Source organism: Rutilus rutilus (genome assembly GCF_951802725.1).
Source record: "Rutilus rutilus genome assembly, chromosome: 3".
NCBI lineage: Eukaryota > Metazoa > Chordata > Actinopteri > Cypriniformes > Leuciscidae > Rutilus > Rutilus rutilus.
The window spans coordinates 54451678-54474925 of NC_140211.1; the positions used below are offsets into that span (position 1 = coordinate 54451678).

The 23248-nt window shown below is 37.8% G+C and overlaps 1 protein-coding gene across 1 annotated transcript in view; it reads left to right on the forward strand.

Annotated features, from left to right (window-relative positions):
- Positions 1-4129: 4129 nt before the first annotated feature.
- The window catches only part of galnt18b (UDP-N-acetyl-alpha-D-galactosamine:polypeptide N-acetylgalactosaminyltransferase 18b), a 106596-nt gene continuing 87477 nt past the window's right edge, over positions 4130-23248 (forward strand). Inside the window, exon 1 of the mRNA XM_084404461.1 lies at positions 4130-4646. Coding sequence (XP_084260587.1) covers positions 4409-4646 — 238 coding nt within the window. The 5' untranslated portion in view covers positions 4130-4408. The remainder of the gene's footprint in view (positions 4647-23248) is intronic.

Here is a 23248-nt window from a genome sequence, read left to right on the forward strand (position 1 = left end):
ACCCACTTCAAGGCTGTAGACAAGGCCTGATGCTTGTTCCCCTGCGGTGGGGAAAACGCCAACACACATTTATACTGCTGCAGTGTCACATATCAGCTTCAACACAAAGAAGGGGGAGATCAGTGCCATTCTGAATCAGACTGCAACATTATAAGTGTCACACAGAGTGCATATTCTTACATTTAACAGCATAGCAACTACCTGAACACCCTAGTAACCACACTGAAAAAAGTATTGTTGTGGCACCTTGTGCAAGCACCACTCACTTTTCTTTAGAAAATGTAATTCGCTGTCATTACCATTATATTTAGCTACTATATTATGGTAATGACTATTACTAATAAATAACTAACTTGTCCGTACTTCACACACGTGTTACCATTGACAAAGATGAACAAACACAGAGGGAGAACTGAAGGCTTAAGTACACCGAGCAAACAAGATTATTAACGAGGTGATTGACAAGGCACAGGTGAATAGGATAACTGATTAAACCGACTGAGGAAAACTAGGTCACAGGACAGAACCCAGGTGGTCAAAAGGCCAGCCAGGACAATGCCCCAGGGTGGAGTTGAAGGCGGGAGGAGCCATGGTGACAAATTGGACTTAATGGGACTTAATGGTAGATGACACCCTGGGGACGACCGACAGAGATGATGCCTCAGATGTTGGAGACCCCGGCGAGACCGATGGCACTGGAGACAGAGGTGGAGCCGTGGTAACGAGTGTCCGAGGTGGAGCCGGATGACCAGAGGACAGAGGCGGAGGCAGTGGGGCCGAGAACAAGGCGGAGCCGAAGGCACAGGCAGGACGATGTCCAACCAAGGTGGAGTCAAAGGAACAAGGGAGCTATGTGGCTGGAGCCATGTGGCCGAGGAGCCAAGTTGAACCGAAGTGTCGACAGGCCGAGGTGGGGCGATGGGCCCAGAGGCTGGTGGCGTAGCCAAGGGATCGTCTAGGCTAGGTGGAGCTGGTGGCCTGAAGACACTTGGCAGATCCCTGCTGCATGTTGGAGATGCAGAGGGGTTGATGGACATCAGTGAAGGTGGGGCTGAGGACCTGGTTGTATGAGGAGGTGGGAGAGGGAGGTTGGGCGGGCATATTGGAGATACAGGGGGTGCTGGAGATTTGGGGGGAATAGGGTTTCACCTCTCCAAACCAGTTTATCAAATCCTCCTCAAAAAGGTCTCTAAGTTCCTCCACATATCCTCAGATATCCACTGGCCAGGCTCAACTCACTCACAGCAATGGGAGTGTGGGCAGGGCTATCCTCAAAGCTGACACAGGCACATGCTGTGAAATGGGGTCCGTTGCAACCTCTTCCTCAGTTCAGGCTTGTCCATCGCGGCAGGCCGGTCCCCACGGTCTGCGGTGGGCACATGCAACATCTCTGTTGATCGCTTGCAGATGGTGGATGGCTGGTCTCTGGGGGTCCTGGAGTGGGACTGGTGACAACGTCACCCTCTGAGGGGCTGATGGTGAAAGATGAGCTGTTGTGCACCAGCACCAGCACCTACTTCATACTCTATACTCCATACTTACTCACATACTCGTTACAGAAACTCATCTCAGATTTATTTTATCACAATATTACATTTAAGTGAACATCAGGGTGAAATATAAATATCTTCACTACTTAGGTTTGACCATATGCTGCCATTTTGTAGCCATCCAAAGATTAAAACATAAAGAAAGAAGAAGGAAAAAACTGCATCTTCATGTAAGCTAACTCTCAATCACCAATGGCTAACTTTGGGACAACCTGTAATTTATTTAATTGTTTTTGTCATATATAATATAGCTATAATTGTATTCACCAAGATACCTTTAAGTAGACTATGATTGGATTTTTAAGACATGTCCTGCTGTGAATTTTAAGTGAGTGTGATTAAACATGATCATGATCTTAATCATTTTTAGAGCTTTCGGCAGTTTTAAACCAAAAAGTCAAATTTGCATAGCTCTTCCAATTTACTTTCAGTATCTATCTACTTTTTTTTTTTTTTTTTACGAGGAATCATGTTTTACTAATTGATTTATAGAGAAGAGATCCTGAGCCGCAGCAGGTCCTCTGTGAAACACTCAGATTATAACATTAATTGTAAAAGCAACATTCACATACTGCTGTGAAGCTTGGGTAGCACCACAAAAGTGGATTTGCAGTGTATATATGCAACATGAAACTTATGGCTTATGTAAATCAATTCTCCATACATTTCTTGTTGTTGCTATTTTTTTGTTGTTGCTTACAGTGATATTGTAAATGTTGCATTGACTATGATTTTTGATGGTATCTCATTCATCTGAAGCTATTCGTGGCACGAGCACCACTATTCATGTCCCAGTAGAATCAAACATAATTTGCTCATATGTATCTATGGGATTTATATAATGAGATAAAATCCATATTGCTTCTTTGTGAGTTTCCTGAGACTGTACCCATGGGGTGGACATAAAACACAGGCTTATGAGGGATCTTTATTCCTTTATTCATCCTGCACTTTTTTTTCCTTTGGCCACATACACATACACACACATGTACATTATTATTTTACTTACATTTTATTATTATTAAATGATTCCAACAAAACAAGAATGGAAGCATGGAAAATGTAATTCTAAAATCTAAATAATTTGGCAAATTGTATCCATAAATATGGGCACAATCTGAAGATATAGGGCTAATGCTACTGGCTTCTACACAGACAATTACATATATTGTTGCTTACAAGTGTGCACTATGAACCTTAGCTTGGCTTCTTGTACAAATAATGGTTTCCTTCAACCCAACACTTCTAAGTGCCAAAATCCTGTTTGTTATATGATTATGTTCCCTCTGTTGTACAATGTTTTTATCTAAGTAACACTTGCTTTTTTTTTTTTTCAGGATCTGAATTCAGTATTATTTTGTGATATGTGTCTCAAGTGTTGATATAATATTCCTATATTTATCAGCTACAATAAAGTCTACAAGAAATAAACAGCTTGTTCTTAAACTGTGTAAATAAATGTCAAGCATAAAGACTGCTGTTGTTACAACCTAAAACATGGACACTTGCAATTTGATCAAAGTTTGTCATCTATTGTGCAAATCAAATTATTATGCCATCCCTAGTGTTTCGTTCCTGAACAATAATGAAACTAAAATGAATGAACCAATGAGGAGTGAATGATTCAGTGACTTACTCATCATACACTTGTCGCCACCTGCTGGAGAAGAAAGAAGAAGAAGTAAGAAGCAGAAGATTCCAAAGAAGATGTAAAAAGCAGAATAAACGACCAAGAATATGCACCGAAAATAACACAGAAGCATACCACACGATTACCATTAACGACGACGAACACAAGACAGGGAAAACTCAGGGATTTTGGTAACTCTTTAAAATTTTACAGTGTCCTTGTGACATGTTACATGTAGTAGTAAAAATTATAAAATGATGCATAATTACATGCAACTAACCCTAAACCAAACCCTAATCCTAACCCTATAGGTACATTAAGTTAATTAGAATTACTCAGCACTTAAATGCATAATTACAATGTAACAAAGACACCTTAAAATAAAGTGTAACAAAGAATTTTCATTTTTGAGTGAACTATTCCGGGTACACTTTATTTTAAGGTGTCATTGTTACAGTATAATTATATGTTTAAGTACTGAGTAATATTGATTAACTACATGTACTTACTATAGGGAGAGGGTAGGATTAGGGTCTGGGTTAGTTGCATGTAATTATGCATGATTTACTGTTAATGCTATGGTGAGTTCATGTAATATTTGTAACAAGGACACTGCAAAATAAAGTGTTACCACTATTCCTTTAATGTGTAAGGGAAGGGTCAAGAGCTTAATTCTAGATGTAATTACCGAAATTAATTGCAACTATAATTACATGCAGGCATAAAAAAAATAAAAAAAAATAAAACATTACTTTTTACAATGTAAAAAGTAAAAACATGTAGCTACACAAAAGGATTTGTGTGAAATGATTCATTTAAATGTTACACATAGTGGAACCATATTATCAAATGTTTCATAAAATTTTTATGTTTCTGTCTTCATAAAGCACCTCCTTACTGTTACTGGATCATTGTGCAATTGGTCCCATAGATTACAGCTCATCTCATTGGTCAACAGGCTCAGGATCAAATCACACACACACTGGCGCACCTTCACTCTCCTTTCTATACCGCTGCGGATGGAGGACGCGGCGAGTCGTGTTGGAACAAGACGATAGTTGCACATTTCAAGTCGTTGGAATCTGTGGCAGAATGCAGCACGTGCTGTAGTGTTTGCGTCAGTCGCGAGGACCGAACTAGCGCGTGATTCTCCATCGGAGCGCATACAGAGTTGAGGACAGGCGCACTTGTCCGCTGTATCTCGGACTCTATATGGAGGGATGTCGGAATGGCTTGCACCAGGAGAACCAAAACTTTGGTGTCTACATGTGTGATACTAAGTGGCATGACCAACATAGTGTGTCTTTTGTACGTCGGATGGGTGACTAATTACATCGCTAATGTGTACATCAAAGTGCCGATGCCTGTCCCAGCCAAAAAGTTGGAAGGCGACAGGAAAGGAGAAACTCTGCGGATTATAGAGCGACTGGATCGACTGGAGAATGTAGTTAATCAGCATATACAAGGTAAGACGAATGTGTGGTTAATAATTGTGCATAAAAATGTGACGTCTAAAAATGTTCACAATGACAAATACAGCTGACATGCAACCACAAATTCAGCAAAAATACGTGCCAAAAATAAGTTAAATGCCACTTTCCACTATTAGAGGATCTTAAACAGTTTTTTTTTTTTTTTTTTATTAAGCAAATGGTGATTGGAAGGGGTGTTTAGATAAATATTAGAATAAAATAAATAAAATACAAATTTGTAAATGCAACCTAGATCTGTCTCACAGCACGGGCTAACTAGTTTTGGACCAAATAAATAAATAATACATTAAAGAACAGTTTTTATGTGTTAACAATAATAGGGTAATAGTTGAGCTCGATTAATGCAGTCAACACTTCAGTTTGTGTAAAAACTGAGAAAATCAGATTGTTTATTTGTTTTCAACCAAGCTATAGAACTGTTATAAATAATCAAAGATTTCTGATGTGAGACTGGCCAAAATGCTCATAGATTTAAAAGTATTTTCACACTATTAAGCACTATATCATATCTTATATCCCTTTTATGAATTATTTTCCTATGAGAAAATGGAATACAGCTGAGGACCATCAATTCAGCAAAAATGATATTATGTAACTTATGTTAAGGCTATATATATATATATATATATATATAAACCTTTCATTGAACATTCAACTGAATTTTCGCCCTTACAAAGACGTATCATGGTAACCACAGTTACCTGTGATATGTATTGCATTCATTGTACTAAAACAACTGAAGCTTTCAGGGACGTTTTGTTCAGGTTTTTTGTTCAGTAGCATTTGGTCTTTGAAAAATTTTCCTTAGTAGCCATAATTTCCTCAAAATTCTTTGGTAATGCTGTATTAGCAGGCACTGTCACTTCAAAAATAAATTCTATACAATGACAAATATTATATGACAAGTTTATAAACATACATGTTTTGTTCTTGTAACTGTAACTGTAAAATAAGTATTTTGTTAGACACTGTGGTTACCATAGTAAATATTTGTCTGTACTGTGGACAGACATGACCTGGAGAGAGGGTTGCTCTGAAATAGAATCCCATTGTGGAGAGTTTCTTCCTGATAAACAGAAGAATCTATGGAATTTCATCATCATGACCTGAATATCAATTGAACATTTGTCCTGTCCTGTTCAAATCAGGTTGATTGCACCTTGCCTCCTCTTTAATGGCACTTTTATGCAGGTGTGACCTCCACTCGTGATCTGGCAGCTTCACAAAGACCACTGATGATTGCAAACTCCTCTCCTTCTCTCTTCAGAGACTCTTGTTTAATGAACTTGGCACTGGCTGAACATTAATTATGAAAAGTGACTGATTGCTTCTGTCTGAACAGATAGTTTAGATTTTTCAGCTTTTCTCAGCACACACAATTTCTTTTTTTTTTATCATGAATGCATTTATTTATTTGACACACTATTTTAAATAAGCATTCTTAATTGGCATTTAGGGTTCAATGAGGTCCTCAACGGAACCTATGCATTGCACTTTATACGTTCTTTATAGTGGAAAAAGGTTCTTCGAATTATTTAAATATTCTTCACACTAAGAAAACTATTTTTTCACTAACTTTTCACCAAAAGGTTCTTTGGCCTCCTTTTGGAACCTTTACTTTTAAAAGTGTAGGATACTTCAATTACATGTTTGAGGTCAACATTTGGTCGTTTGTGAATATATTGCTTGATCTTGATCATATTCGTGCAAAAGCAAATGGTGGATTCTTCCTCTTGCAATACAGCCTAACCCACCTTCCCCGTAAAGCATCTGCCAAATAAACAATAAAGCATTTGTAGTTTCTCACTGTTGCGCAAGCTTTATTCCGGATTCGTTTTCAGCTACTTCGGAAAGTGCTAATTTGTTGCAGATCTGAGAGAACACAAGCAATTTGCTGTTCTGTTTCTGGTTTATTAGTCTACAACATGCACAGCATGATTTGTCTGCTTCACTGAATATCTTATGAATAGAAATCTTGTGTTGTTCAAGAAAGTCTGCTATATAATTTTATTAATGGCATCCTTTTGTGCTTTGTTATAAAAGACACACTTCATTGTTAGAGAGATGATTATGTCGTACTTACTAACTGTTGATATGGGTTGCTGACAGGCAGTGTAGCGCTCAAGGGTGCAAACAAACCTCGCTGAGCTGAGAGGCAGCTACAGATGAGAACTAGAGCAAACATTCCCGAGCTACAGCCGCAGACACGTTGAGCTGTTTGGCAACGGCTGTGGGCTTCAGGAATGGGCTTGGAGAAGAGCATTAGTGAGCATTTTTGGGTTTCAACACTTGATGTTTTGTTGCATTGTTGACGTTTTCAGTTTAGTAATGATTTTTTATAATGGAAGTGAATGGGTTAACATGTAATACAATTCCTTTAATTTTCTTTAAATGCAAATGAGCTGCTGCTCCCAGCACAGAGGGCGGAGCTTCAACATGCACTGAACATTTCAAAAACTTTTAGGCTTTTATGTTCAAACCGGATTCAGACAATGATGGAGAGACTCAAGAAGAAGTGACAACATGTAGAAGCAACAGGACATTTCTGAATGGTTAGTTGGTGAATTTATGTAGCTTATGTGTAATTATCTTCTAGTCATTGATTAGCATATTCTGTCTTCATAATCTATAAATCGTGTTCCGGGGGCGGGGTTTATGTTAATTTTAGGGTTGGTGATGTCACTAACCCGGGAGGAATGTTGTGTAGTCTCTACCAGCCGTTTGTTGTAGTCCTTAAAAAGCGATTTCTTTAAAAGCAAATATCTCCATTTGTTTTGAACTTTGAGCATTGTAACTTTGCAGATGTTGTTTATGCTCAAACAGCAACATTACACACTAACTAAAGTTAGAAAAGTGAAATCATAATCAACCACCCCTTTAATACTAGGTGTAAACAGGGTCTAAAACGTTTTGAGCTTGTCCACTTTCGACTACTTTCAGAGGTAGTGAAAAACACACACATTCGACCGGATTGCTTTCGTAGTGTAAACGCTCATGTCGTCGAATGCCACAAAAGACCGTCTTCTCTCCGTCTCTCCATGTGTTTTCTGTCGTCTCCGGTCGCGTACATATGCAAATTGCTTGAGCTTATTTTGTCCATTAGATCGAAAGAGCTGAAAAAGCCCCCACATTTACCCACCCATAGACCCTCCCCTCGAAGAAATCAGGACAGAAGTGGTTGAAAGTGGACAAAAGAGTCGGATTAAAACACCAGGTGTGAACGGGAATGTGTCTCCCTCGTCTACTTGTGATCCGATCGACCAAAACGCGCCTTAATACCAGGTGTAAACTATAAAAAGTGTCAAAGTATCGTCAAGTTATACTTACCACAGATCTTATTTCACTCATAAACTGAATAACCCCATTATAAAAGCATAGGAATATTTTGAATGAACCACTGGCGAATTATTCTTCTGTGTTTTGACATCATCCCTTCAGCACTATATTCCCCATGGACAAAATCAATTCCTGCCCTGCGTTTATTTTTTGTTTGAAAAGCTGTTTCACTCAGATATACATGACAATAGGGAAGAAAAGACTATCACAACTTCGCAACTTCTTTTTCATGCCCGGTTGCAATAGTTTTCCCCTATACGTAAACATGTAAACAAATGTACCTTTACACTAATGCTTTTACCAGACAATTGATCAGCTTTTCCTGGGAATCAAACCTTTATATGACCTTGCCGTTGCTAGCACCATGCTCTACTGTTTGAGCAACTTAAACAGAACTATACTTAAATCACTTACTGATGTTTTCTATGTAAAGCCATATCCACTTTTACAACTTCTTTGTTGTGACAACGCAACGCCTAAACCCCTAAAAAGGCTGTAAAAATGGCCAGAACAACTTTACAGCTCAGACAATGCACACGTTTTCACAAAAGATTTAAAGGGGTTATGACAAGAGAAATCAAATTAGCCTTGAGCTTTAGACATATAAGAAGCCTTTGTACCATTAAAACATCCTGCAAGTTTCAATCAAGCTCCAAAAATGGTTCATTTTGATATTGTGGGATTTGTGACATCACACAGGCAAAAACATCTGTTTATGAATTGGTCCAGAGCAAGATATTGACGCACCACTGGCGTTCATTTGCTTAACGAATGACATTTGCCTGACTGTGAGCGTTGCATCACATCACATCAGAAACTTTTGATGGCAGATGAAGCCTAGGGTGGTCCTTATCAAGTCCGTTTTTTTTTTTTTTGGAAAATGTTAGTGTCTTAACCTCTTAAACTGTTCCTTTTAACTTCAAAATTAGAAATATGCAAAAATGTTGACAAAAAAAAGAGATTTAGAGGTAGCTCAATCATGTGGAAGATTGCCTATGTTAAGCTGTGCGGCGTTATTGTGATATGCAAGTAATATTAAAAGTTGCTGCAAATGAACTACATTTTATTGAAATCAGATCAACACTGACATGACAACAATGACAACAATCTCAAAAAAAGCACAAAGTTTTCAACTTTAGTGTTGACTTTTTCAGTCTGGATAGATCCGTCGGTGATCTTCCACCACATGAAGGAGAAACTGCAATTGTTCTTCAGAGTGTGTGAGATAGCCATTGTATTCTTGAATCAGAGCCACTCCTCTCTCGGCTACTTTCATTGCATGTATGGTTGCCTGTGCCTCCTGATAATCTGCTTGATTCGGCCAAAGTTCCGGTTCAATTTCAAGGAACGTAATGTAATTTTTTAAACCAAAAAATGTGCTCTAAACCCAAACAATAACCAAGGTGATCATCAATAGAAATATGTATTGATTCCACCAGGAAAGGTAAATCTGCTAAACCGGGTCATGGATGGATTCATTTGGATTTAGTTTCTACAATCAGTAAACTGAGATATGTATCTAAAATACATATTTAGGAATATATGGTGCATTAGATGCTTTTATGGAGATTCTTTTTGGAATTTTACTAGCCAGGTACAACACCAATTCAAATGATCTGTTTTTACGAAAATCATCAAAATCTCAGAAAGTTTAAAGCTATTGAGCTACCAGTAATAATTATGTTACTGCCATAAAAATTGGCATGCTGTATTTTCTTATATAAAGGAACAATTTAAAGGGTTAAGAGCATGACAATTGGAGACTTTAAAAATAAGGACCACCCTAATGAAGCCAATTGTATTGGATCTGACAGCAGCTGCATCACAAACCGTACGCAAATGATTTCATAATGCTTTGTCAGTAAAGGACGGTTTTATATGATAATGTTTTCAAAACACTTACCCATGCACATGCGATAGCGAGCGGGCGTTCATAATGTTTCCTACGCAATGATGCTAGCCAAGCATAACAGTGGCCGTTTACCAACAACCTTTAAAAACTGATCATTTCTGACAGAGAGTCAGACTGTATTTGTTATTTTGTGAATTTGTATTAACAGTGAACCTCAAGGAACATATTAAAATAAAAATAAAAACATGACCCCTTTAATGTGAGAAACATTTTAACGCTTCACATTTCTGCTTAACATTTGGCACCATTGACTTCCATTGTAAGTGCCTCATTGCCTCAGAGAAAATTAGAGATGAGTGGTAATTAACATTATACTACAAATGCTGTTGATAGAGCTTAACTTTACCAGAATATTGCTTTATCTGCATTCATCTTCCAAAGGGAAGGATGACTTTAGTCCACTTTTAAGCGCCAAATCTGTATCTTACAATACAGTGCCGACAAAGGTTGCTCTAAACTTCATGGTCCCAGACTTTACATCGCTTCTCTCTCTGTAACATACAAGTGTTTTCCAGAATGAATGATTTATGTGGAAGAGGTACATGCCAGCTGTGGCTCCACCACCTGGTACAAACAGCCTGGAGGATGGCCTGCCTGATCTCCCTGTCATCCTCAAGTTGATGAAAATGCAGCACGCTTCTGCACAGCAGCTCTTTAGCGCTGTAGTGGATTTTCTGCTGAAAGCCAAAGAGAAACAACAACAGAATCACTTAGTCCCTCTTTCAATTGTGTAGTTACATTGTGTAGAGGAGCGAAGTGAAGCGGACAAATTCTCAGCTCATTACATTCTGTTTATCTGCTCTCATACCATTTGCATTTAGCTTTTATGCAAAGTACTGCGCCACATTTAAACAAATCAAGAAAACAGCATTTCATGGGAGCTGAAGGATGCAATTCTGCAGAAGAAGAAGAAGCAGGAATAGAAAGTGCTGCTGTGGAATAGGATCCTGCTATTGATTATGACAAACACTCTATTCACTTTTTAACGGTAATGTTGAAGTCAACATGAAATTCGATAATGTGACGTATTGTGAAAACTGGATTTTCAAGAAAAAAACAATAATTCTACAGCATTTATTAATAATGTTAATTTCAATGTTTACTAATACGTAATTACATTTTATTTAATAAGTATTGTAACAAATGTATTGCTCATTGTTAGTTCATGTTAGTTAATCCATTTACTAATGTAAACAAATGAGACCTTTTGTAAAGTGTTACCGAAACATTCCTTGCATATTTGTACTTGGCTATTGAACTTTAGTCCACTTGTTCAGACAGTTTGTTGGCTAGATGAGGAATTCTCTCCATTGTTTATTCTTTATTCATTGTTTCATTTTTCCGGTTCATCCGTTCTGATTTCAAGTGCGCACACTGTATGAACACAATGGACAGAATTTGTCTAGCTATTCTAGAAGTTAGTTATGGTATTACCACTTTAAAAACTCCCACTTCAAAGCAGTAAATAGTAAGAAATTGATGAAAATAGTTATTAATTCAAGTCTCTCTTAGACTATGAATATGTTTGTCGGCTAGGTTAGTTTGTTTGGTTATCAGAAACATGTTTTTAAAATATAACTTTTTAAATTTGAGGGAACACACTATTATTTTTACATTTTGCTCATTAAAAAAGCCTTGTTACAACAGAAATGTAACGGACACGAGCGCCAGCAGAAAAGCTGCAGGTCGCATTGGAACTCATTTGTGAAGTTATGATGTTATGGTAATGATGTGCAGTCAGTATTATTATTGAGGTTAATGTAAAAGTGTGTTGAAGGGTGTGTTGACTGCAAACTGATTTTTCTCTATTGTTTATTATATTTTAGTGGCATAGGTGAGAAATGCTGAGCTGTATGACCTATTTATGAACGTTACCTAACTGTGATGTAGTCAGAAGGAATATATGTTATGGAATATTTGGTTTGAAGGCTGGGTGATCTGCGAAGAGTCAATCGGATGACACCGTCTCCAAGGACTGCGTTTGCTCTTTCAAGAAGCTGTGATTTCTCATTTCCTCTCATCCTCCGCTCCCTGTGAGTCTCCTCTAATAAGCAGCGGGTTGGGGTTAATTACCTCAACAGAAAGGCATGGAAACACAGCAGAGATGCTGTACTTGGCACACCTCGGAAGAGACTCGAAATTTTTCAAGTTGCCCTCATCTGGCCTTTTGACTGACAGATGGCTGTGTGCGCGAGGAGCCTCGGCAGGGCTGATTTATGGCCTTGCTGGAGGGTTTATCCTGTGATAATCACAATGAGCTCTGTTAAACAAAGACACGGCAAAGCCCCTGATCCAGAAAGACAGGCTATTAATCAGTACAGCTCACATACGACATGCATTTATAGTGTTTTAACTCACTTAGCACTTGAAAAAAAGTAGTTGGGTAGTAACTAAGTTCTATACTGTAGTCTCTCTGTAAGTCAATGTTCTGTAACTTAGCATGATGAAGTACCATAGGCTTATTCAGTGTAATAAAGTGTCGCTGTTCCTCTGGACACCCCGTCTGCGAAACCTCTGGTCACTGTGCAGTGTTGGTTTGGTGGACCCAGCAGGCATTGTGCCTCAGCAGGCGATGACTTTGGCCATTATGCCGTATCTAATGCTATTTGAAAATATTTATTCAACCCTGTATGGTGCCCAAATACCCATATGCTAAATCTGGCCTTGTTAAATTCAGATGCATAGACAGCAACATATTCTAAAACTCAATTTCAACTAGCAAGTAGTTGCAGTAGCTCTTGAAATCGATCCGTATTGGTCGATACTGTATATTTTAATTGTGCTGCTCATTTCTCCTATTTTTACATGTATATTACATTTAGTGGTAATTTAATGCTCACTCACAATGAAACTGATCTTTAAAAATATGAATAATTTAGCAACATTGTTAAGTATACTCTTAAGTAAAAGTGACTTTGTTACACATGTACTTGCTATAATAATAACAACAACAGTAAATTATGCATAATTACATGCAACTAACCTAAACCAAACCCTTACCCTATAGTAAGTACATGTTGTTAATTGATACTACTGAGAACTTAAAAGAATAATTACACTGTAACTAAGACACTTTAAAGTGTATTTTGCTTTTCATGCAGTGTGTAATATAGCTAGGTTTGGGAAAAATGTGCATAACATTTGCTCAGCTGGTCTTCACTGGCTGCCCGCGAACAACATATAATTTGACCCTCCCTCAAACACTGTAGCTGAGGCCTTGGTTTGTGGCGTTGACATGTCGAGAAGTCGCTGTTTTCAGTGCTGTGAATCTACTTTGCATGCATTTCCAAAGGATGAGGACTAGCATTGGAATTGAAATGGTAAAACCGATGCCAACGTTACTGTTCGTATCACAGGTGCTGAGGAAGATTCAGAGCTGAAATTCAGATATGATAATGGCTGTTTCCTTTCCGACACGCGCGGTAAATAGTAGACCGATCACAACAGACTGGGCCATCTGACCAATCAGAGCAGAGGACGCTCTCTTATCAAGCTGTTTCAGTCACTGTGAGAAAAGTGGTGATGTGCAATGTATATTATGAGAAAATTAAAGTGTTTTTTTTTTTACCTTAGATACATGTAAACCTCTTGTTGGAAACTCCAAAACAACATTAGGAACCTTTAAAATGGAAGGTACCCAAAGATGAAAATTCAACAGGATAATCCAGGACAAAGTAACAGTGTGCGTAATACACAAACAACAACCAACGCTGAACTGAGGAAACAAGGAACTTAAGTACACACTGAAAACGAACTTAAAGTCTAACAGGTGTGATGATCTGATGAATTGCCATATAACTAAAGAGAAACTAGAACAAAGACAGTAGGATATGATACAAAGCAAACTAAAAGTCCACGATAATGAAAATTAAAATCAGAGAAGGTTGCTAACAGAATGAAAAAACAACAACCAAATAGCCAGTACTTTATATCTAATATAATCAGAAGCCACGCTTGGCTGTAATTGGGTGTTAGAGCGACACATTAAGACTTCATGAATAGAATTGCTCGCTTCATTTCCTCTGTTCGTTCCCTTGAGCTTTGCAGTAAAAAAAATCAAACCTGGCATTTTATTCGGCTGATCTGTTACCCTTTTAAAACAGGTCATTCAGGGGTTAAACGTTTTTTTTTGTTTTGTTTTTTTCATCTGTAGCCATAACTACAACAGTAATGCTGTTTAGTTTTGATTGTATTGTGTAAGACAAATGCTGCTTGTCTTCTCGGTTCAGTTCTGTAAAGACAATAACACACTATATGCCTGCTCTTCATTCTGAGTGCACACTCATGCACAATGGAAGTTAATGCTACAGTATCTCAAAAGCTTTCATGCTGAGATGATTTGAATAGGTTAGAATTAAAGCAGCACAATGCGGATGCCTGCTTGTTTTGTGCCATGCATCTGATTTTCATGGAATAAACTATTTGACCTAACTACAAAAAATAGGACAGGGTAAACATACCTTGATGCAAACAAAATAAAAATCTGCATTAATTATAGCGTTCTTGAGTAAGTGGATTTGCATATCTGTTTAACCCAGATTTAACAACAGCAGTTTTTTTGCATGGACTAGAAAAAAAAAAAATACAGTTCATTAAATATTTATCCATGTTCAAAACCTTCATAGATGTTATGCTTGGAAAGCTTAAGGGGAGTCAAAACATGGTATCACAGTAGTCAACCTTATTTTGCAATGTCGACTGAATCTCTAATAGAGAAAGTAACCTGCTGATATCAGGGTCCGCCACACTGCGAAAAATGCACAAGTGCAAATTTTCTTATTTAGGAATTTGTATCTGAACTCCTAAAGGTGCAGGAGGAACAGTTGGCACACTGGAGCAAATTGAGGTCATGTTTCACTATATAGCACAGTCACCGCCTGCCTGCCTTTGAGAGTGCTGTGAGGAAAGACATCATAACTATAAATATTTTGCTTCTCATGGCACTGAGCCAGATGACTAAAGTTGGATTTAGCAGCATCAGGCTGGCATGGTTTGGATCCACACTCATCCCTTCAAAGGGAAGGGTCACTGCAAATCAATATAGAGATGTTCTGAGTGATCACCTCAATGGAACCATGACGGAACATTTCTATCCATTTCTATAAAGTTCTGCGCGTGATCTACTGACGACATGGAAATTAAAGAACACAGACGCAGCCGGATCGTTTCCATAATGACCAAGAGCAGCGCAAATTAAAGTCTGGTTTAAGAAATTTTGGGGCGTTAAATGTTAGTAAATCTGGCCCTATGTGTGTGAAATATTATTACAATTTGAAATGACTGTTTTCTATCTGAATATATTTTACAATGTAATTTTTTTTCCTGTGATAAAAGCTGAATTTTCTTCAGTGTCACATGATGCTTACTGTTATCAATGTTGAAAAGAGTTTTTGCTTGATTAATATTTCTGTGTAAACAGTTACACTTTAAAAAGAAGAAGAAATTAAGAAAATAATACTTTTATTCAGCAAGGATGCATTCAGTTAATTAAAAGCATTACAAATGGCAGTTATAATATTACAAAAGATATATATTTCAAAGAAATGCTTTTCTTTTGAACTTTCTATTTATCAAAGATGATTTTCACAAAAACATTAAGCAGCAAAAGCTGTTTTCAAAATTGATAATAATAATAACTATTATTAATAATTGAGTATAAATGAGCACCAAATCAGCATATCTGAATGATTTCTAAAGGTTGTGATACAGAAGTAATGGTTGAATAATCCAAAGTCTTTTAAAATATTGCTCTTGTGGCTATTTTATAAACACTATTAGCAACTGTGCGTAACCGTGACTTTACTACGGCTTAGGGGTGTTGTTAAGTATGACTCAAAGTGCCTAAAACCACCTCAACCTAGAAAAATGATGATAACCCTTGGCCTTGAGTGGCTTATGTCTTTTGTTATTTTATCATTTAAAGAAATGTATTATTTTTAATTCCATCATATCCCTTTTTATAATTTAGTCTTATTTTTAGTCCTGAGTTTATCTTCTGGCATTGTCTAAACAAGCAAAAAGGAGATTATCAAGGAACACGTTTTCCCGCCCGTGCCTTATTTTTTTGTATGAGAAAGAAAAAGAGGAGAGGCAGATGATGCCTGTGATTCAGACTCGCTTTCTGTCCTCGGCACTCTTGAATTTGTGATTCTAATTAGAAGCAATGGGATGTAATTAGTCATTAATTAAAACAGAGCCAAGCGGAGCGCAGTATCTCTGAGTAAGCACAGCTAAAGGAAGTCAGTCACTCTTTGAATTTAAGAGACATACGCGTGGAATGAGCTCACTGTCTGTTGCACAGGCTCATGTGGCGTTATTCACCGCTGTGCAGCTGGAAGGGAAGGAATGCACTTGATACAGATATGCTTGATTATCAGATTGTCTCATCTTTTTATTTTTAGCTATTGATTTATATGTAATGAGTGATTTTCACCATCCATCCATCCATCCAGCCATCTGTCTGTCTTTTGTTTTATTTATATATTGATCTGTCGGACTCTGTTTAATATTTGTTTTAATCCTACAGGCAATCTTGCTGAATCTTCCACTTTGTGTGAATTATATATATTTTTTAGATTCTTTGTGGATAAAATAGTAGCAATTAGCGCTTTCAACTGATGATCCCTCCCTTCTGATTTCCACCAATTGTTTTAATTCTTTCGAGCTGATTACTATGCCTTGTATATAGTTGCTTAGTTGGAGCCTACCCCTTCTTCTCTTGATATTGTTAGTTTTTAATCAGATATTCAATAGTGTTGGGACATGGATCCTATCGATTGTAAACAAGAGCCTTTTCTCTGGGTCTGTTCCAGCTCATTGTAAACATACTGAGTCTGCTCTATTAAATTACTTTTTGCTATCTGTCGACCTTTGAGTGTAGACATCAGAGGAAGTGCCCTTAGCTGGTTTAAATCCTATCTTAGTAACTTAAACTTCAGTAGTCATTGGACGCTCTGTTTCATCCCCATCCCCTCTTACCTGTGGTGTTCCTCAAGGCTCCATTTTGGCTCCTACCATGTTTTCTCTGTGCATCCTTCCATTAGGTTCATTTTTTTAGGAAGCATGTAGTGTCTTTTCATTTTTATGCAGATGACACCCAAATCTATTTGCCTTTAAAAACATGACCTGACAATAAAGGTTTAGAAACCTTGCTTGGATGTTTAGCTGATATAAGATCTTGGATGTCTTTGGATTTCTTACACTTACATGAGAGTAAGTCGGAAGCATTTGCTTTTGGGCTCTCTCTCTGGGTAAAGGAAAAGCTAACTTTATTTTTGGCAACTTAAATTCCTACATCAAACCAAAATTTGGGAGTTATTTTTGATTCCTCCCTTAAATTTGACCAACATATTACTACATATTAATACTGTAAGTCAAGCTTATTACATTTAAAACTTTTGTCTAAAGAACTTGAAAGTGTCATACATGCTTTTGTCTTATCTCGTTTGGAAATTCCTTATATATTGGAATTTCCCAGTCCTCTATCTCACGGCTATAAATAGTTCAACATGCAGCCACCAGATTTTTAACTGGGGTCCGTAAACGTGAACACATTACTCTGATTTGAATGTATCACAATTGGTTGTCAGTGCTTTATAGAGTGGATTTTAAATTACTGTTGCTTGCTTTTAAATCCCTAAATGGTCTGGCGCTTTCTTATTTGTCAGATCTTTTAAATTTGAATAAGCCGGTCTGATGCTTGCGATCCACAGGAAAGACTCTGTCCTATCCGAGATCAAGATTGAAGTTGAGAGGTGACTGTGATTTCTGATGCCAGACCTACACTCACCTAAAGGATTATTAGGAACACCATACTAATACTGTGTTTGACCCCCTTTCGCCTTCAGAACTGCCTTAATTCTATGTGGCATTGATTCAACAAGGTGCTGAATGCATTCTTTAGAAATGTTGGCCCATATTGATAGGATAGCATCTTGCAGTTGATGGAGATTTGTGGGATGCACATCCAGGGCACGAAGCTCCCGTTCCACCACATCCCAAAGATGCTCTATTGGATTGAGATCTGGTGACTGTGGGGGCCATTTTAGTACAGTGAACTCATTGTCATGTTCAAGAAACCAATTTGAAATGATTCGAGCTTTGTGACATGGTGTATTATCCTGCTGGAAGTAGCCATCAGAGGATGGGTACATGGTGGTCATAAAGGGATGGACATGGTCAGAAACAATGCTCAGGTAGGCCGTGGCATTTAAACGATGCCCAATTGGCACTAAGTTGCCTAAAGTGTGCCAAGAAAACATCCCCCACACCATTACACCACCACCACCAGCCTGCACAGTGGTAACAAGGCATGATGGATCCATGTTCTCATTCTGTTTACGCCAAATTCTGACTCTACCATCTGAATGTCTCAACAGAAATCGAGACTCATCAGACCAGGCAACATTTTTCCAGTCTTCAACTGTCCAATTTTGGTGAGCTCGTGCAAATTGTAGCCTCTTTTTCCTATTTGTAGTGGAGATGAGTGGTACCCGGTGGGGTCTTCTGCTGTTGTAGCCCATCCGCCTCAAGGTTGTGCGTGTTGTGGCTTCACAAATGCTTTGCTGCATACCTCGGTTGTAACGAGTGGTTATTTCAGTCAAAGTTGCTCTTCTATCAGCTTGAATCAGTCGGCCCATTCTCCTCTGACCTCTAGCATCAACAAGGCATTTTCGCCCACAGGACTGCCGCATACTGGATGTTTTTCCCTTTTCACACCATTCTTTGTAAACCCTAGAAATGGTTGTGCGTGAAAATCCCAGTAACTGAGCAGATTGTGAAATACTCAGACCGGCCCGTCTGGCACCAACAACCATGCCACACTCAAAATTGCTTAAATCACCTTTCTTTCCCATTCTGACATTCAGTTTGGAGTTCAGGAGATTGTCTTGACCAGCACCACACCCCTAAATGCATTGAAGAAACTGCCATGTGATTGGTTGATTAGATAATTGCATTAATGAGAAATTGAACAGGTGTTCCTAATAATCCTATAGGTGAGTGTATATGTCCTATTATGGAACTGTCTTCCCTTATCTGTGAGATCTTAGGACTTCTCTTCTGTACAGCACAATGGTTAATTATTGTTGTGTTTATTTGTGCTTTATAAATAAATGAAATTAATTGAATGGGGATCTGGGGCGCCAAGGTCAGAGATGACAACAAATGCACCATGTCCTCTATATGTACCATACGGTAACTTTGTGTGTGAACAGAAGGAAATTGAAGTTGTTATTGACAGAAACCCTAGCATTATTCCTTTCAAGCAGTTTTTCATGTGCAGCTTTTGTGCTTTAACCTTTAAAACTATTTTGGTTCATCCATTTCCTCAGAAGCATGTCACTTTATGGCTGTTTGGCTGCTTATGCCTTTAAATCAAAGTGAAGATTAGGGTTGTCTTGTGACTCATCAGGAAAGACTATGAAAGCTGTAAATAGGCGTGATGATCACCCACAGGTTTACACTGTTTGATGACAATTCAACTGCCTGTTTTGAAATTACAGTGAAGGCGTTGAACATCCTGGAGCATGAAAATATACTCAAGTAGTAATTTCCAAAAACCCACATTACAAGATTTTATGATGCTTTCTGTCCTCTTTGATTTAGTTCATGAAACAATAGGAGGGTACTGTGAGCATTCATTTAAAGGGACAGTTCACTTTGAAATTAATTTTTGATATGTTTTAGCTTACCTCAAGGGCATCCAAGATGTAGGTGTCTTTGTTTCCGCAGTAGTTTCAATTTTGATATTTTTAGGTCAAACCGTTCTTGTCTGTCAGTCATATAATGCATGTCGATGGTCACTGGCTCAAAACACAAGCACAGAGTCCAAATTAAAACAATTCCCTACGTCCAAATGAAACAATTCCCCATCATAAGGACACATTGATGGCCTAAGACACGAAACGAGCGGTTTGTGTGAGAAAACGAACAGTATTTATATCGTTGTTATCTCTTGAAAACAGCACACGTCCAAATGATCTGACGGCGCGGGCGGGTATAGATATATACATAGATGTCGCCTTGGCTACGGTTTCGTTCCAATGAACTGCAATAGCGAAGGCGACATCTAGTGTATACATCTATACCCGCCAGCGGGCGGGTATAGATATATACACTAGATGTCGCTTGGCTACGGTTTCGTTCCAATGAACTGCAGTAGCCAAGGCGACATCTATGTATATATCTATACCCGCCCGCGCCGTAAGATCATTTGGACGTGTGCTGTTTTCAAGAGATGACAACGATATAAATACTGTTCGTTTTCTCACACAAACCGCTCGTTTCGTGTCTTAGGCCATCAATGTGAACTTACGATGGGGAATTGTTTCATTTGGACGATGGGGAATTGTTTTAATTTGGACTCTGTGCTTGTGTTTTGAGCCAGTGACCATCGACATGCATTATATGACTGACAGACAAGAACGGTTTGACCTTAAAATATCAAAATTGAAACTACTGCGGAAACAAAGACACATACATCTTGGATGCCCTTGAGGTAAGCTAAAACATGTCAAAAATTAATTTCAAAGTGAACTATCCCTTTAATGAGAATGATCTAAATATATGATAGATGGACTACATTGTAGTGTAGTTTGTAGAATGTTCAGAATCTATTGAATGATTTTTGTGAATAATAACAGTTTCATAGTGAAGCATCTGTATCTCTTAATGTCTTAAAATCTTAAAGTTTTCAGCAAAGCGCCTACAAAGACAAATAAACGTTTTAGGCATGGGGACGTTTACCTACCGAGAATACAACATAATCGCTTGAGATGTCTTATCAGCTTTTCCACAAAGTGTATTCACCAAACAGAATGATGCCAATCTCTCTGAGCATCTCTGTTTTGAGTCCAAGCGGGAATTGCTTCATAGACTGTTTTCCAACCTCATTACAGCTGTTTGTGATTAGATATCTAGAGGCTCTTTGCGCTTCAGGGATAAATGTGCTTTAGTTATTTTAGCTTGAATGACATTTCTGTTTTAAATAAAAAGATTCATAGATCAAGTAAAAAATGCTGAAAATAACCATATATTAACTTGATTTTTGCAAGTTCTTTGGAAAACAGTGTAGGTTTTTTAAGGTTATCCCTTGATTTAGTCGAGAACTTGAGTTGGATGAAGGAATTCTTTTGAGTTCAAATACGCCTACACTGTAAAAAAAAGAAAAGAAAAACGTTTTGTTCTTCAGTCTCATTCTCTCTCATCCCAGCAGGCACAAAAATGAAGCCGATGAAAAAATGAGATGAAGCATGTAATACTGAACAGCTAAAAACCATAAAAATGAACAATTTGCATAAAACTTTTTGTTTAATTTGTAATAAATCTTCTTAAAACTAGTTGTTTCATTAAAGGGATGGTTCGGAGTATGGGATGGCTCGAGGTCATGGTGCAAAGGACCCTAGGTTGATTTTACTCCGAACCATCCCTTTAATGGCTGATTCTAAAATACAGTACTTTTAAGATCTGCGAATGCCTCTTTTTTCCTCCTCTTTAATCTTTTGTTTCTTTTATTTTCCAGATTTTAAAGTGGTTTTAATATGAGAACACTCTGTTATTCAGCACTGCAGAGCATCTGTCCATCATGTCCATTCTAGTTAAGTGACAGAAGCTGGCTTGGCATGAAATGTTATCAAAAAGCAATTATTTAATACATTTATAAGTGCCACACTATTAAGTGAGGAGCTGATAAACAGCCTTTTGAAGCCACAACGTTTCACTTTAGTTGCATCAGTTCCACTCGGATTGTGAGCGTGTTTGCATAATCACATTTATAAGTGTGAAATATTGCACGACTGTTACTGAGTCTTTCTGGAGCTATTTTCTGAGAGCAGCTGAAAGTACAACTCATGCATCTCAGATTTTAATTTCAACAGATTCATGTTGTCTGATCCGTTTTTATTATTATGAATGTGCATGAAAGTGAGTGCATGGTCAGTATAAATTTCCCACTACTGATGCTCTCTAGAAATGAATGAAAGAAAAATGTAGCTGCCAATCTGTGACTTGCAACCAGTTGTCCTACACCTCAGTATACTCTGGATTTGTCTCCAATGGCAGGTATCCAGGTGATCCATCAATTCCCCTATAAGCCTCCTTGACTGACACAGGTCACATTTACATTGAATAGGGGTTGAGGTTGATACAAGCTCTTTTCTATAATACACTGAGAAAGCTAAGGGAAGTGAGTGAAAAGGGGCACAGTTTGCAGAATATTAGGTTCTCACCATGGCTGCGTTCCAAACTTAAGTGATCTAGACAACATTTTTAAGCATTGTTATTGACACAAAGACTATTTCAAACATTAGAAATCATGCTTCTTTATAAGATATCTCGATTTCCTGTTAAAAAACCCAACCTAAGTTACTAAGTTTGTTTACTGGTCTTAGTTGATTTAAGATGGTCTCCCAGCCTGGCCAAACTGTTCTTCAGATGTTGTTTTGTTGTTTCACAGTCTGGCCAAGCTTTTGCTTAGCCGGATAGGTGATTTTCCAACCAGACCAACTAATGCCCAAAGCCTGGCCAGAGGTGCGTTCCCCAAAAGCATTGTTAGCCAAATAGGGCTACAAGTTCTGTCATTACCAATATTTAGTGTTTCTCGAAACCATAGTTCCAACAAAAAAATTGCAAACAGCTTCGCAAACTTGTGTGGTTTGAACTACAGCTGTCGACATGTGGTTAAAAGCATAGATTGTTTGATAGTATGACATATGAACTTCTGTTGGGCACTATAACCAAGTTAACATTCCATATATTTTAATTCCATTTAAATAAATATACATTTCAATTGATATATTTTAGTGTGTCTACAATAAGCACCATTTTTAAAGAGTACATTTCAAATGCATAAGGGAACCCTGGAGTATGACGTAGGGAATCCACAATGAATCAAACATCAAATAAAGCAAAACAATTTGCATATTCACGTATACTAACATTCAAGCTATTTTAAGGCATGAATATTTTTTTTAAGGAAAACATTTTTAAATATGTAATTTTGGTGATCAAAGATGAGTTTTAAGGGATACAATTATCGACTACAGGGGGACTTTAAGAAAATACCAATGCCAAATTGACAGATAAACAGTGATTACAAACATATTTATATTTAATCCATTGTACTCATTGTTAACTTAGCAACATATAACAGCAAACTATTAGAATCAGCTGTAAGAGTTGATTTTGTCAGGATTCAGAGAAGGGAGGACCCAGGCGCAGAATGAACGGGGAGTGATATTTATTGACAAAGACAAAACACAGGCAGGAACAGTCCAAACAGTAGGGCAGGGCACACAACTGGAGAACAGGCAGGCCGAGGGCACAGCTG